General features: G+C 43.5%; 1 protein-coding gene across 2 annotated transcripts in view; it reads right to left on the bottom strand.

Annotated features, from left to right (window-relative positions):
- The window catches only part of AK7 (adenylate kinase 7), a 180,332-nt gene that overhangs the window by 8,970 nt on the left and 158,078 nt on the right, over positions 1 to 13,284 (bottom strand). For both annotated transcript variants that reach the window (XM_029597899.1, XM_029597898.1), the window contains exons 14-17: positions 5,134 to 5,199; positions 4,411 to 4,608; positions 3,364 to 3,584; positions 2,841 to 2,999 (exon numbers count right to left, since the gene is read on the bottom strand). In XM_029597899.1, coding sequence (XP_029453759.1) covers positions 2,841 to 2,999; positions 3,364 to 3,584; positions 4,411 to 4,608; positions 5,134 to 5,199 — 644 coding nt within the window. The remainder of the gene's footprint in view (positions 1 to 2,840; positions 3,000 to 3,363; positions 3,585 to 4,410; positions 4,609 to 5,133; positions 5,200 to 13,284) is intronic.

Genomic DNA, 13,284 nt, shown 5'->3' with positions numbered 1-13,284 from the left:
CAGCGTACTGCTCGAGAGGCTGGAACCCGGTACCGGCTGGGGAGGGCCATAAGTTGGATCCCCTAGGGCCTCTTCGCACTGTATACACAGGGCTGTGGCCTCCTCATGTTGTGCAGCTCTAATGTGGCATGCTGGACAAAGGCCCTGAGCTTTGAGTTTCTTTTCTGGTGGTGCCATGGCTTGTGCGTGTAAGATACAGTTGTGCGCTCAGGTTTGGTGCGTGCTCAGTGAGAAGTGCGCGCTGTTATGCGCACAGATCGAGGTTATGCACCTGGCACAGTAAGCATGTGGCTATGTGTGTCACTTGTGCGCACGGCGCAACATTGTGCGCACAGCTCGGCTCTGTGCGCACGGATTGGAACGGCAGACAGGGCGGCGAGCAGATCAAAATGGTGACGGCGACCACCTCGGAGGGTGTCCACATGGGAGGACCCTCGGATCAGACCGGGGTCTAGCCCTGCTAGGGCAGATCAACCCGGTGGCACTGGTGCCGGCTGGCGACCTGTGCGATTCCTCGAGCTTCGGAGACCGGAGACTTTTAAATAGATTTCTACCTTACCTTGTCTCGGGGCTTCCGGGTCTTGTTCCGGACGGTCTCCGGCTGCGGGGGGGGAGAGGGAAAATACATTCACCACCGCGCTCAAAGTTGCACCCGCTGCCTCTCAGCCTCATCCGATGTCGGGGGCTAGGTCACCGCTGGGTCGGCTGCTGGACCGAAGCTTACCTCCGAAGGTTCGCGGAAATCACCTCGGGAATTCTCAACTGGGGGAGGGACCCAAGGGGTGTCACAGCAGGAGAGTGGGGCTCGTCTGTAGAGGTAATATTTCTTCTTATTTTGGTTTTCTTTGGTAAAATTACTCTAACGCTGTGCGAGTGTGCATAGAGTCCCTAACTGCTATGGAGACGGAAAATATTGAAGAGCTGCACTTCCTGCAGGGGTATATGTACTAGGGCTGATGTCAGATTGAAATCTGATCAGTCATCTACTGCTATCAGGAGTACACTATACCCATTGGTCCTGAGTCCATCTGCTACACACTAGGAAAGTGAAGTTATGAACTGAAGACTAAGTTGCAGCGTTACAGATATCTTGAATGGATACAACTCAAAGATGAGCTTTAACAGAATCTGGGATTTGTAATCCTGCTAAGTCATAGCAGTGATGAATGCACGCAGCTAACTAGTTAGACAAGGTATGCTTAACTAGTGCTATTCCCAGATGGTTCAGGTCATAGGAAACAAAAAGCTGATTGGTTTGAGTCCATCTTTTGTAATATGCTGTATTAGTGTGTAATTTTGTCTTTATGATTTGTTTATAATGACTGCATGTAGTTTTGTGTTACTGAGAAACAAGTCTTGCTTCAGGCTGTGCAGTCACCCACCCTTCTGCTCCTTTGCCAAAAGCAGCCTGGAATACCTTACACACAGTTCCCCTGCTAGCCCTCCCTTCACAGTAGCCCACAATTCATGTATATTGTAATGGGGCTGATAATGTTAGGGATTCTGATTTTAGGTTTTAGTTGATAAATACAAGTAGAACACCCTGATGCAAAAAAATAAATAGGTATTTATTGGACAAACACTGGAAAAACACCACTTCCCCTAGTACTCTGTTATCCTGCTTTTATCTGGCTGGGTCCCTCACTCTGGTTTTTTTGCCTTTTCCATGCTAACTCTTCAGCTGCATAAGTGTATGTATTTAATGTAACCAGAAAAGTTAATCAGCAATAACACTTGTGCTGTGAAAACATGATAAGCACTTTTTATACATTCAAAAATCCCCTAATTAGCTGGAAAATAAACACCTAAAGTTACAATTTTATAAAAACCTAAGAACAGAAGCCCTAATAATGTATTATTTATGTCAGAGTAGAGGCTGGTCTGAAAAACTGAATAATTTAGTTGTTTTTTTAAAGACACACAGGACTTCTAAGCCAGGAGCAATTAGGTGTTCGAGTATCATCTGGGTAAGGTGATTAGACGCAGGGATTCAGAGAATGTGCCCTTTATATCGTGGGCATCCGACACATCCCCCACATCCTATGAGGGGATCCCTCCCTTGACGTTGATATTTTCATATATTTTAACCTTGCTCAGAGCTATGTTTTATTTTGCTTTATTTTTTAACCTAAAATAATTGTATCCTGATTTTCAATTTGCATGTTATTTTTTAGCCATACATTTTTCTAGTCTTGAATTTGAGTGAATCGAGCCCATAATCAATAAGGACTCACAACATGTACACTGTGATAGTGCTGTAAGTTCTTATCTTTAATGATACTGAGGCCAATATTTAGTGCTACGTAGATGGATAAATAGGGACTTATCTGGCTAAGTGGTAGTTACTGAATATCCATCTATGTTCAGCAGCCACCAATTAGCCAGATAAGTAGATAGCCAGATATCTCCAGAGCGGGCAATGGGCAGATTGAGGCACAGCAATTTAGCCAGTTATCTTAACCAGATGAGTTTCTATATTCAGCCTTATCCTGTTAAGTTCACCAAATAAGTTAGACTTGCTCAATAGCAGGTCTAAAGTTATCCAGAGATAACTTATCCAGCTAACTAGAAATTATCCAATTATATTCAGCAGTATAGCCCCTGCTGCTGAATATTCCTTCTAAGTTATCCAGATAAGTTATATCCAGATAATTTAGATAACTGGATATCTTTGAATACTGGGGCCCCACATGAACAAAGTGCTTTTAAGGAGATACTTGGTTGGGTTTTTTAAAGTCCCCTACCTTTTCTTTTTTCTTTTTTGCTAACAGCTCAGTCTCTATGCGGATGCACTGCTTGCTTTTGGCTTTGCCATTCAAAGAGCGTAGGTATGTTCTTACCAAAAAATCAATTGGATCTTCGGGCCGGATCTTGCAGCACTCACTCAGCCCCTGAATTAGGGTGGGCATGACGTTCTTCATTAAATAGTTCCTCAGAGGAATGGACTGGGCCTCAAGCAACTCTCTTTCCTGTCTCTTCACTTCTTCCATTCGTTTACTCTTCAAAATACCCATGCAAAGCAAACATTATTATAGCAATTCAACAAGTCACAGTAACCTAAGACAAGTCAATAATCAAACTTTTCATGTCTGGCTAACCACAACTCCTTACTCAATGGCTTGGATATCCCTCAAAGTCAATGAGAAGCAAATATCTCCTACTATAAAATGTATGCTAAGTGAGGAAAAATTGAAACCTTTTCAAGACAATGCATCAGGAGCCCAAAAATATTTCCTTTATCCTAAATAGTTAAAAAAAATTGTTCAGTATTATTTCATCTATTTGGCAAGAGTAAAATCTAGTTCTGGGTTTTTAACTAAAGCTTCTGATTTTTCAGCCTGCCTTTAGTCGATGAAAACATACCCACTCCTCCCAGCGTGCAAACTTTTCAGCTGCCTCCTCTGCCTCCCTGCGTTCACGATCGGCTTTTGCTGTTGCTTCCATAGCGAGGTGCTCCTCTGCTGCTCTGCGCTCCTTCTCCTCCAATTCTTCCGGTGTCAAACCATAGTTGTGTGGTTCCCCAATTGCCTGGATAATGTGTTTCTGTGTGTCACTGTACTTCGGGTCATCATCCTTCGACACATCTTTATAAGGAAAACAATCCAGAAGACAGGGGGAACATCAGTTGCTTAGGGTAGTAGAGGAAATGACTTTATCTGTTGCCAGCAACATGACTTGTTACACCTTTTCTTCTGCCCAATTCAGCAGCTATGCAAAGCTCACAGAATTTGATCTGCAGCATTTTTTCCCCTTCTGTTAACTTGGCCGGAGTCTCCAAGCAGCCCTGCAGTCTCACTGCTTCCTGGGGAGGAACATTTTCAAAGTATTTTACCACAGCAATTGGCTATCTGAGAACTGCCCTCCCTCAATGCGGCTCTAAAATGAGCACCTTTTTAGCACATTGACAGGATGGAAGCATTCTTGGGGATGTGTTTAAGTTGGAGGAGGAAAAGTACATGTGTAGATGACAATTTCAAATCTCTGCATGTACTTTTTTTTTTTTTTTTAGCAAAAATCTCTCCCTTTATTCACATTTTCTCCACTGAGTCTCTCAAGCCTTTTCCATCCCCATCTACTTGGCCTGCCCCCATTTTGCTGCCCCTTCCTACTTTTTCTCCCCTCTGTACTCTTGGCTTCCCCCAACTTATTCACCCCCATTAATCCATCAACTCCACTCATACAATGTAGTTTCTCACACAACCATTTCTTTTAAAGTCACACAACTCTTCCCATATTCTGCATGTCCACAAAAGCTCTCTTCACAGTTTTAATCTGTTGTGCCTCACACCCCTACATATAAGACCCACATAAAAACTCCCTCCGAAGACCAAAAATACACACCTATCAACTTTACTAACAGCCTAGGGAATTTCTAATTCTGTTGAGTTTCCTTCTGATTCTATTTGATACCTATGTGCTGTGGATGGATTTCAAGTTCATCAAAATAGTTTAGAATAGTCTCATCCTCTGTGTTTATCTCCCTGAATTGCATCAGGCTCCTTAAAAATCGATCCTGAGTATAATGAGTCCCAGCAACAACACTCTCAGGAAGATTCATCACTCGGTGTTTAAGGAATTCGTCAGGAGCGTCCAGAAAAATCACATGATCTGTGAAATAAAGTTTTTCATGGTTAGAATAGCAAGCAGTTCGAGCTGTGTATATTTCAGCTTCTCTCCTGCATTTCAAAGCGACGCATACCTTCAACATCCCAGGAAATGTCATTTTAGAATTCTCACACTTCCTCAGCGTGCCTTATTCTTCTTCTTTTGTAAAATGGATTTGAAAGAAAAGCAGTTCTGTAACACTTTAATGGCACATTGCAGCTCAGTAAGTATTATTTAATTCTCATTGCTGGTCAGGTGTGTATCGAACACCTGTGGCTGGAAGATTGCAAAACCCCCAAATGTTTTCATGTGAAGTGCGATAAGCCAAAATGGGGTCTGCACCAAATGGGTTTTCACAAGGATCCAATGTTTTCATAACCAGACCTACATCTCCTTTTAGTCGCTCCTTTTAAAAAGTTTCTTGTCAAAATCTAAATAAAACATGAACAAAATCTGGAAAGGCTGCCTGGTATCTTGATAAGCTGAAAGAGATGAACGAGAGCTTCCTCTCTGAAAATGGTCACTCACCAGGAATGATGGTTTTATCACAGTGGAATGCTTTTCCACTTTCTTCTTCTATCTCATCTTCACCAACTAAAGCAGAAAGACAGCACTTTAAAAGAGGTTCCCATATTCCAAACAATTACCTAAACACTGAGCAAGGGACAGTTGAGCTGACTCTTCCAATGAAGACTGGGAAGTGCTAGGGGGCCATTGTAAATAATACAGCTGTGCATGTTCTCCATAATGGACTATATAAAAGGAGAAATTTTATAACCTGTTAATTTTCTTTCCATGAATCCTGCCACACCAGTCCATACAGGTGAGTTTATGTTTCTCTCCCAGCAGACAGAGGCAGAATATACAGCTTTCTCAGTGACCCCATCACCACTATATTGAGGTGGTGCAGTACAGAGAAACCCAGTATATCTATGACAAAGCACTAACCAAAACATATTAATGTGATAAAAAATGCAAAATGACACTTCAAAATTAAGAACATAAGAAGTTGCCATATTGGGTCAGACCAAGGGTCCATCAAGCCCAGCATCCTGTTTCCAACAGTGGCAAATCCAGGCTACAAGTACTCAAACTCTAAGCAGATCCCATGCTACTGATGCCAGTAATAGCAGTGGGTAGATTTTTAAAATGTTGCGTGTGTGGAAAATGGGGGGTTAAGCATGTGGCCGGGCCTTTCGCGTTCCAAACGCATATTCAAAGGGGCCCAGCCACGCACATATCTCCTGTTATGTGCAGACGTGCCAGGCCGAATGAAAGGGGTGGTCTGGGAAGCGGGGAGGAGCGGGACTGGAGGCGGCCAGTACGGCGGCCATTTGCCGCTGTACCAGGGAAGGGATCGCCAGTGTGCACATGTTGCTACTGCTCCATAGGAGCTTAATTGTACATGGAGTGAAAAAGAATTTTCTCCAATTTGTTTTAAATGAGCTACTTGATAACTTCATGGAATGACCCCTAGTCCTCTTATCTGAAAGAGTAAATACTGATTCACATTTACTCTTTCTAATCCTCCCATGATTTTATAGACCTCCAACAAATCCGCCTTCAGCTGTCTCTTCTCCAAGCTGAAGAGCCCTAACCTCTTTAGTCTTTCCTCATAGGGGAGCTGTTCCATCCCCTTTATCATTTTGGTAGCCCTTCTCTGTACCTTCTCCATCGCAATTATATCTTTTTTGAGATGCGGCGACCAGAATTGTACACAGAATTCAAGGTGTGGTCTCACCATGGAGCGTTATAGAGGCATTATGACACTTTCCGTTTTATTAACCATTCCCTTCCTAATAATTCCTAACATTCTGTTTGCTTTTTTGACTGCTGCAGCACACTGAGCCAACGATTTCAATGTGTTATCCACTATGATGCCTAAATCTTTTTCCTGGGTGGTAGCTCCTAATATGGAACCTAACACTATGTATCTACAGCATGCATTATTTTTCCCTATATGCACCACCTTGCACTTGTCCACAGTAAATTTCATCTGCCATTTGGACACCCATTCTTCCAGTCTCGTTAAGTCCTCCTGCAATTTATCACAATCCACTTGTGATTTAACTACTCTGAATAATTTTGAGTCATCTGCAAATTTGATCCCCTCATTCGTCCTACCTCTTTCCAGATCATTTATAAATATATTAAAAAGCACCGGTCCAAGTACAGATCCCTGAGGCACTCCACTGTTTCCCTTTTTCCACTGAGAAAACTGGCCATTTAATCCTACTCTCAGTTTTCTGGTTGTTTTTTTTTAACCAGTTTGCAATCCTTAAAAGAACTCCCAGTCCCTTCTGGGACAGGGAGCCTTCAAAGGGTGCACTACTCTGGTTGAAACCATGTACCTGGCCCAAGAAAAAATAATCTAACCAATGCCTAAAACCCTTCAAGCAGGAGGCAGACTAAACAAAAATCCTGCTGCACCACCAGCTGGCCTACCATCTGCTGGAGGCACATAATACTGGTTTTCTCTGTGCTCTACCACTTCCATATAGTGGCAATGAGGTCACTGAGAAAGTTGTGTTCTCTGCCTGCAACTGCTGGTACAGGGACATAAACCCACCTGCCTGGACTGATATAGCAGTGTGAAGTGGAAACACATTTTTTTCCTTCACTCCTGGCACATTTTTTTTTTGTTTTTCATATAGATTTTTTAAAATTACCTAAACAGCACAGTAAAAAAGACAAGGTAAATTATGTTAACAAGGAAGAAATATGAAATTTCAAGTTTGTCAATATAATAACAATTTAAAATTAATAATAAAGCCAAATTTAATAAAATAAACTGTGTATATGGGAAAGAATGAACTGTTTAGCTGTGGAGATTATTATGCAAATATCCATAAAAATGTTGTATCATATTGTAAACTATTCAGCATTACAATATTAGCATATTGTAAAATATTGGCCAATTGTTTACACAGTTAAAGCTGTGCATAACTGAACATAACCTGATTGACAGGTGAGATAAGGATGACAGCGTTCACTTCTGGTCCAGGCCACTCCCACATCCTGCCCATAACTTTGCCCATGGGCCACCCCTCCCATAGAAATAAAGGCCTAGCCCCCATCCATGTCCCTCCACAAACCATGCCCAAACCACACTTCTGCCCCACCTCCTGCAATCACAGTCATCTATATTTAAAAACTCAACACTTTTTTTTGGTTTTTTTTTTAAGCAATTTTCATTCAGCAAAAATCCATATTACAGCTCATAAAAATTAGAGAAAACATTAATACAGAGCACACAAATCATAAAACAGGCAATATAACATGCAGAAAAAAAAAATCAAAATTCCAACACTTGTTTTAATCACATTTGGGGGTCATTTTCTGAGGCTTATCGCATGCTAGGGGCGGAGTTGGGCGATGTCTTCACTGGCGGCGATAAGGTAAGACGTGTTACCTTATCGCGGAGTCGGGGCGGCATCGGGGCGGACTCCGGCGATGTCTTCACTGGCAGTGATATCGTTATCCTCGCCAGAAGCATGCCCAATAGCACCACCTTTTACGATGGCGCTATTGGGTGCGAAAGCCGGCAGCGATAACACCACGGTGGTGCGATGGCTGCCGGCTTTCGCAGGCCCGCCCCCCCTGCCCCCCGTTTTCGCTGGATTCACCATTCTGCGGTGGAATGGTGAATCCAGGCCTTTGTTTGTTCTTTTTGTGTACTACAATGGATCTGCTCAAACTTCAGTATGAATGCCCGATAGGAAGACTTGTTGTATATGCATATTTTCATGAAGCCTTCTGAATAGAAGGAAGGGAAGGGGGAGTTTCTCTTTGTCATTGTGCACAGAGAAATTTGTGTTATGTCACAGATAACCCTGAAATTAATGTGATTTAAATTGTTTAAATGATAAGTAATAACAATATTTTTTATATAAAGGAATCTAATATCCTCTATACATTTTCTTATATAGCAACCCTGTGGCAGTAACTTGGAATTCCAGGGTCAAGAACTCCTGTCTCCGGCTGTGTAACCGCCTTGCTAGTCATAACTAAGCCTTCCGGGTCAGGAATCCCTTTTCCAGCGACATTTATTTATTTATGACATGTATATTCTACTACTTCCAATAAAAATTGAATAGTGCGGATGATAATCAACAGTCAGAAAACCAATCATATAAAATGATACTAACAACAATAAACTATAAACATAACATAAAACAAAGCATACTGAAATCACTATAAAAATTCATATTCTTCTGTAAATCTAAAATAAATAAATAACTGAATAAACTTGCTTACATATTTGCAGTTTGTGGCTTACATTCATCAAAATGCTTTAAATAAAGGAAATGTGGCCATGCTAAAAAAATAAATGGGAGTGGTTAGACTAATTTCCTTGTTCTGCACCATGTAGGTAATTACCGCTAAGCATGCTACGTTATCGCATCTCATGATATGTCAGTGATTCACGCATCATTTTATGCGGTGCACGTTGATTTATGTGTGGCGCGTTATTTTTCCAGTTTATATATAAAGGCTTCCTGCAGCTGCCTCTTTGAGGGTGTGTCTAGGCTGATTAGAGTAGAGGAGGTAAGTTACAGAGAAATGATGGCAGAAAAAGACCAAATGATCCATACAGTCTGCCCAGCAAGCTTATGCCAGTATCTGCTGCACTGTGCAGGTTTCCCCCATGGTTGTCGGTTTCTCAGACCATAAAAGTCAGGACCCTCGGATGCTGTTTGAATCCAATTTCCCTTAATCGTTGCTGTGAAAGCAAAGAGCAATGTTGCAGTTGCATCAAAAGTATTAGGCTCAGTGATTAAGGTTAGTAAACGCTGCATCATCTAGTTACCCCCATATTTATTTCCCAAACCGTAATAGTTGGGGCCCTCATTGGTGCTGGCTGAATCCAATTCCCCTTTTCTCACTGCTGTTGAAGCAGAGAGCAATGATGGAGTTGGATTAACAGTATCAAGGCTTATTTGTTAAGGGTAGCAACTGTCACATCAGTAAGTTACCCCCAGTTACCCCCCATACACTCTTTTCTTTAATTCCATCCTCTAGCCTTTAGGGATCCACAGGGCCGGATTTTAATACCTACATGCGGGCGTACATTTGTGTGTGCAACCCGGCGCGCACAAAAGTACGCCCGATTTTATAACATGCGAGTGCAGCCACAAGCATGTTATAAAATCCGGGGTTGGCGCGCACAAAGGGTGCACAATAGTGCACCTTGAGTGCGCTGAGCCCTGCTGGCTTTCCCCGTTCCCTCCAAGGCTGCTCCGAAATTGGAGCAGCCTCGGAGGGAACTTTTCTTCAGCCCCCCCCCACCTTCCCCTCCCTAACCCACCCCCAGCCCTACCTAAACCCCCCCATACCTTTATTTTATAAGTTGTGCCTGCTTCTGGCCACGCCCCCATCCTGCTCTGGACTGCCCACTCCCCGCCCCTTTTTTCAAGCCCCGGGACATACACTCGTCCCGGGGCTTTACGTGCGCCACCGGGCCTTTTGAAAATAGGCCCGGTGAGTGTAGGGCTTTTAAAATCTGTCCCATAGTGTTTATCCCAAGCCCCTTTGAATTCCTTCACTGTTTTTGTCTTCACCACCTCTTCCAAAAGAGCATTCCAGGCATTCACCACCCTCTCCGTGAAGAAATATTTCCTGATATTGGTTCTGAATCGTCCTCCTTGGAGTTTCATTTCATGACCCCTATTTCTATTGATTTCTTTCCAATGGAAAATGTTTGGCGATTGTGCATCATTAAAACCTTTCAGGTATGTTGGAGTCATTTTTGTTAAGTATATAGAGGGTAGACCATATGGATTCAAAGTTCTCACCCAGACACAGACTAGTTTGAAGGCCCTAGGCCAACCTCTGAGTGAACTCCTATTTACTGTTTTGCACTGCAAAATGTTTACGAACAGGCAAGAGTCTATTTATTTTAGTTATTCCACTAGGTCTATTATGAGAAAGCAAGCAATTAACTTATACTAAAGCCTAAGAGGGTTGGTAGGGCAGGCACGGGTGGGGAGGAAGGGAAGGGAGAGGGGAGTGGGAGAGAGAGTGAGGAAAAGGAGGATACCTCTCCAGAAGCGGAAGTGGCAGCCCGGTCTTGCAGCCAGGCAGCAGGATGTGTTCATCTGAGGGCACTGAAGTTCAGCCCGGAGGACAATGAGATGATCATTGCTGGGATCCTGGAACATTATACCATGCTCTTCGGCAACCATTCGGCCAAGACCTCGAGGGCATCCAAGGGCCAGATCTGGCGCACCATCACCCAGGCTATCTCAAGGTGTAGGGTGTGAGGTTCCATTGCTGGACATCTGTAAAGCCGCCATGTCATCATCACTGCTTACTTTCATGTCTCATTACTGTCTTTATCAGCAGGTCTCTTCAGATGCAGCACTGGGCTCGGCAGTGCTACAATCAGCGACAAGATAACGAGGCTCTCCACACCAAGGGTGGGCTGAGCGCACCGTGGCAATACAGGACTGCAGGACCCTGTTACGTCCCATCTATGAGTCATCAAACTGCACTCCCAACCCTCAGCTGGGGACTCCTAGACAGCATGGCTAATTCAGCCTACTTATTGACTGGAAAAAAGCAAATTTACTTACCATAAATGGTGTTTTATATAGATAGCAGGATGAATTAGCCATGCTGACCCACCCACCTCCCTGGACAGCCTCTGGGTTCGATGCTGCGAAGGACAAGCTATGTTATAGACTGAAGAGAAAAGATGGAACCACGTGGGAAAGGACGCACAGCCACACAGAACCAAAGCTCTGTGATCTTTGTGACGCTCCACCTTGGCCGCCCCAGAGGGACGTCCCAGACAGCACGGCTAATTCAGCCTGCTTATCGACAGGAAAACTCAATGTTTATTGTTTTCCTATTGCAGATTTCCTAGTAAAGAATCCTTGCATGACATCACAGAAGGGTTCTGTATCATTTCTGCTTCATAGTGTTTTTCCTGGAGGTGTAGGCACCCTCATTGTACATACCCAATACTGACTCTGAACAAGTTGTCTGGGCCAGATTGGTACTAGAGGAGGAAAATGTATCATAGAGAAGGTGAACAAAAATCTCATGAGGGCCATCCTGGGGGTGGGGGAGAGAATGGAGAAAGCAGAGTTGCTTATCTATAACAAGTATTCTCCAAGAACAAGCAGCATGGTAGTCCTCACACATGGGTGACATCATCAGATGGAGCACCGATACAGAAAACATGTCAAAGTTTCTAGAACTTTGACTAAGCACACTGAGCATGCTCATCATGCCCTCCAGTCTCTCTTTTTCTGAGGAGCTTAAGCCTCACGGTGTGAGTGAGCTCACTTTGGCTGTTTTTTGGCCTTGTGGAAAACTTTGCTTCTGAAGAGTACGTGGAATTACCAGATATTGTGCTAAACAGAGCACAAAGAGCTCTGCGCGCTCCCATGGCAAATCAAAGCCACGATATTATTGTATGCTTTCACAGCTTTACAACCAAAGAGAAAGTGGTACAGCAGTGGGAGCACTGAGAGGAGAGGATCACCTTGCTGGTGGCTGAAAGGAATCAGTATGTTTTTGCTTGGGACATTGTCTTTTTTAAAGTATTGGGGCAAAGTTAACTATTTGGGAATATTATTTAGTGTGTTTGTGCTTTTAACAGTCAGTAAGGCAGTGAATAAACAAGTTAGACTGTATTTTTAAATAGTCAATAAGGCAGCTAGTAAGCAGTAGGTAGTGTGTTTATTTAAAAGTCTGTAAGGCAGCTAGTAAGCAGAACTGAGTGTTTGTATTTAAAAAAAAACAAAAACACACAAAAAAAAAACCCAACCCAAAAAGTAGCCAGATGCTAGAAATAAGCTAGGACCAGTAAAAAGGTTGAAAAGTTCAGTTCAGTTCAGTTACTCACCTTGGAAAGGTGTTGAGGTAGTGTGATTTGGTTTGAATAGTGTGATGCAGTGCAGCACTGCCAGGGTCAGGAACAGCCCCAGCACCATAGGATGAGGTCAGATAATACCAGAGGCAGACAGCAGAGGGCATTGAAGACACAAAAAACTACAACTCCCAGGTTCTTAGAACCACCACCTGACCCGTGGGCAGAGCAAGAGAGGAAACAGGTGTCAGAGTTAAAGGATAACGAGTCAGACACAGCTGAATCGATGGAGTTGGAGGAAGGGGGCGTGCCAGCATGGTGGCGATGGCCAGAAAAGGCCAGCTCCTCCGAACAAGAGGAGGAAGGGATGGAGGTAGGTTCTGGGGGAGAGGAATTCTCCAGCTCAGTAATGGATATTGGGTAACCAGGAAGCGAGAGGGTTACAAATGATACCTTAAAGGAAGGTGGGAGGAAGGGCTCTAAAGAGCATATTGTGTTTAAATGCTTAAAAGAGGATTTTTGACTTAAATAGTAACACTGGTCAAGCACTCGCCATTGGGGAGCGGGAGAGCTGGGATACAGACCTGGATGTTCAGGCACTGAGTTCCCAAGAACTGGTGGAGGTGGGAGCTGAAGAAGTAAATGTAAAGAACATTTGAATTGCCTTATAAACTGTTTTGAAGAAAACTGTGTCTTTGCACTATCTTTTGATTGGGGGGTGGTTTCACCACCCACTCCTTCTAAGGAGAACCCTGAAGCCAAGCAGAGACAGTGCATGCTTAGACCAGGACCTGGGGAGTTATGAGCGCCTGGCAGCTGCAGGGGCAAAGAGTGACTCACTGATGACGTAACCAGGGACC

This window comes from Rhinatrema bivittatum, chromosome 4, assembly GCF_901001135.1.
Source record: "Rhinatrema bivittatum chromosome 4, aRhiBiv1.1, whole genome shotgun sequence".
NCBI lineage: Eukaryota > Metazoa > Chordata > Amphibia > Gymnophiona > Rhinatrematidae > Rhinatrema > Rhinatrema bivittatum.
The sequence above is the reverse complement of the archived record's forward strand: the minus strand, read 5'-3'. Positions and strand labels throughout refer to the sequence as shown.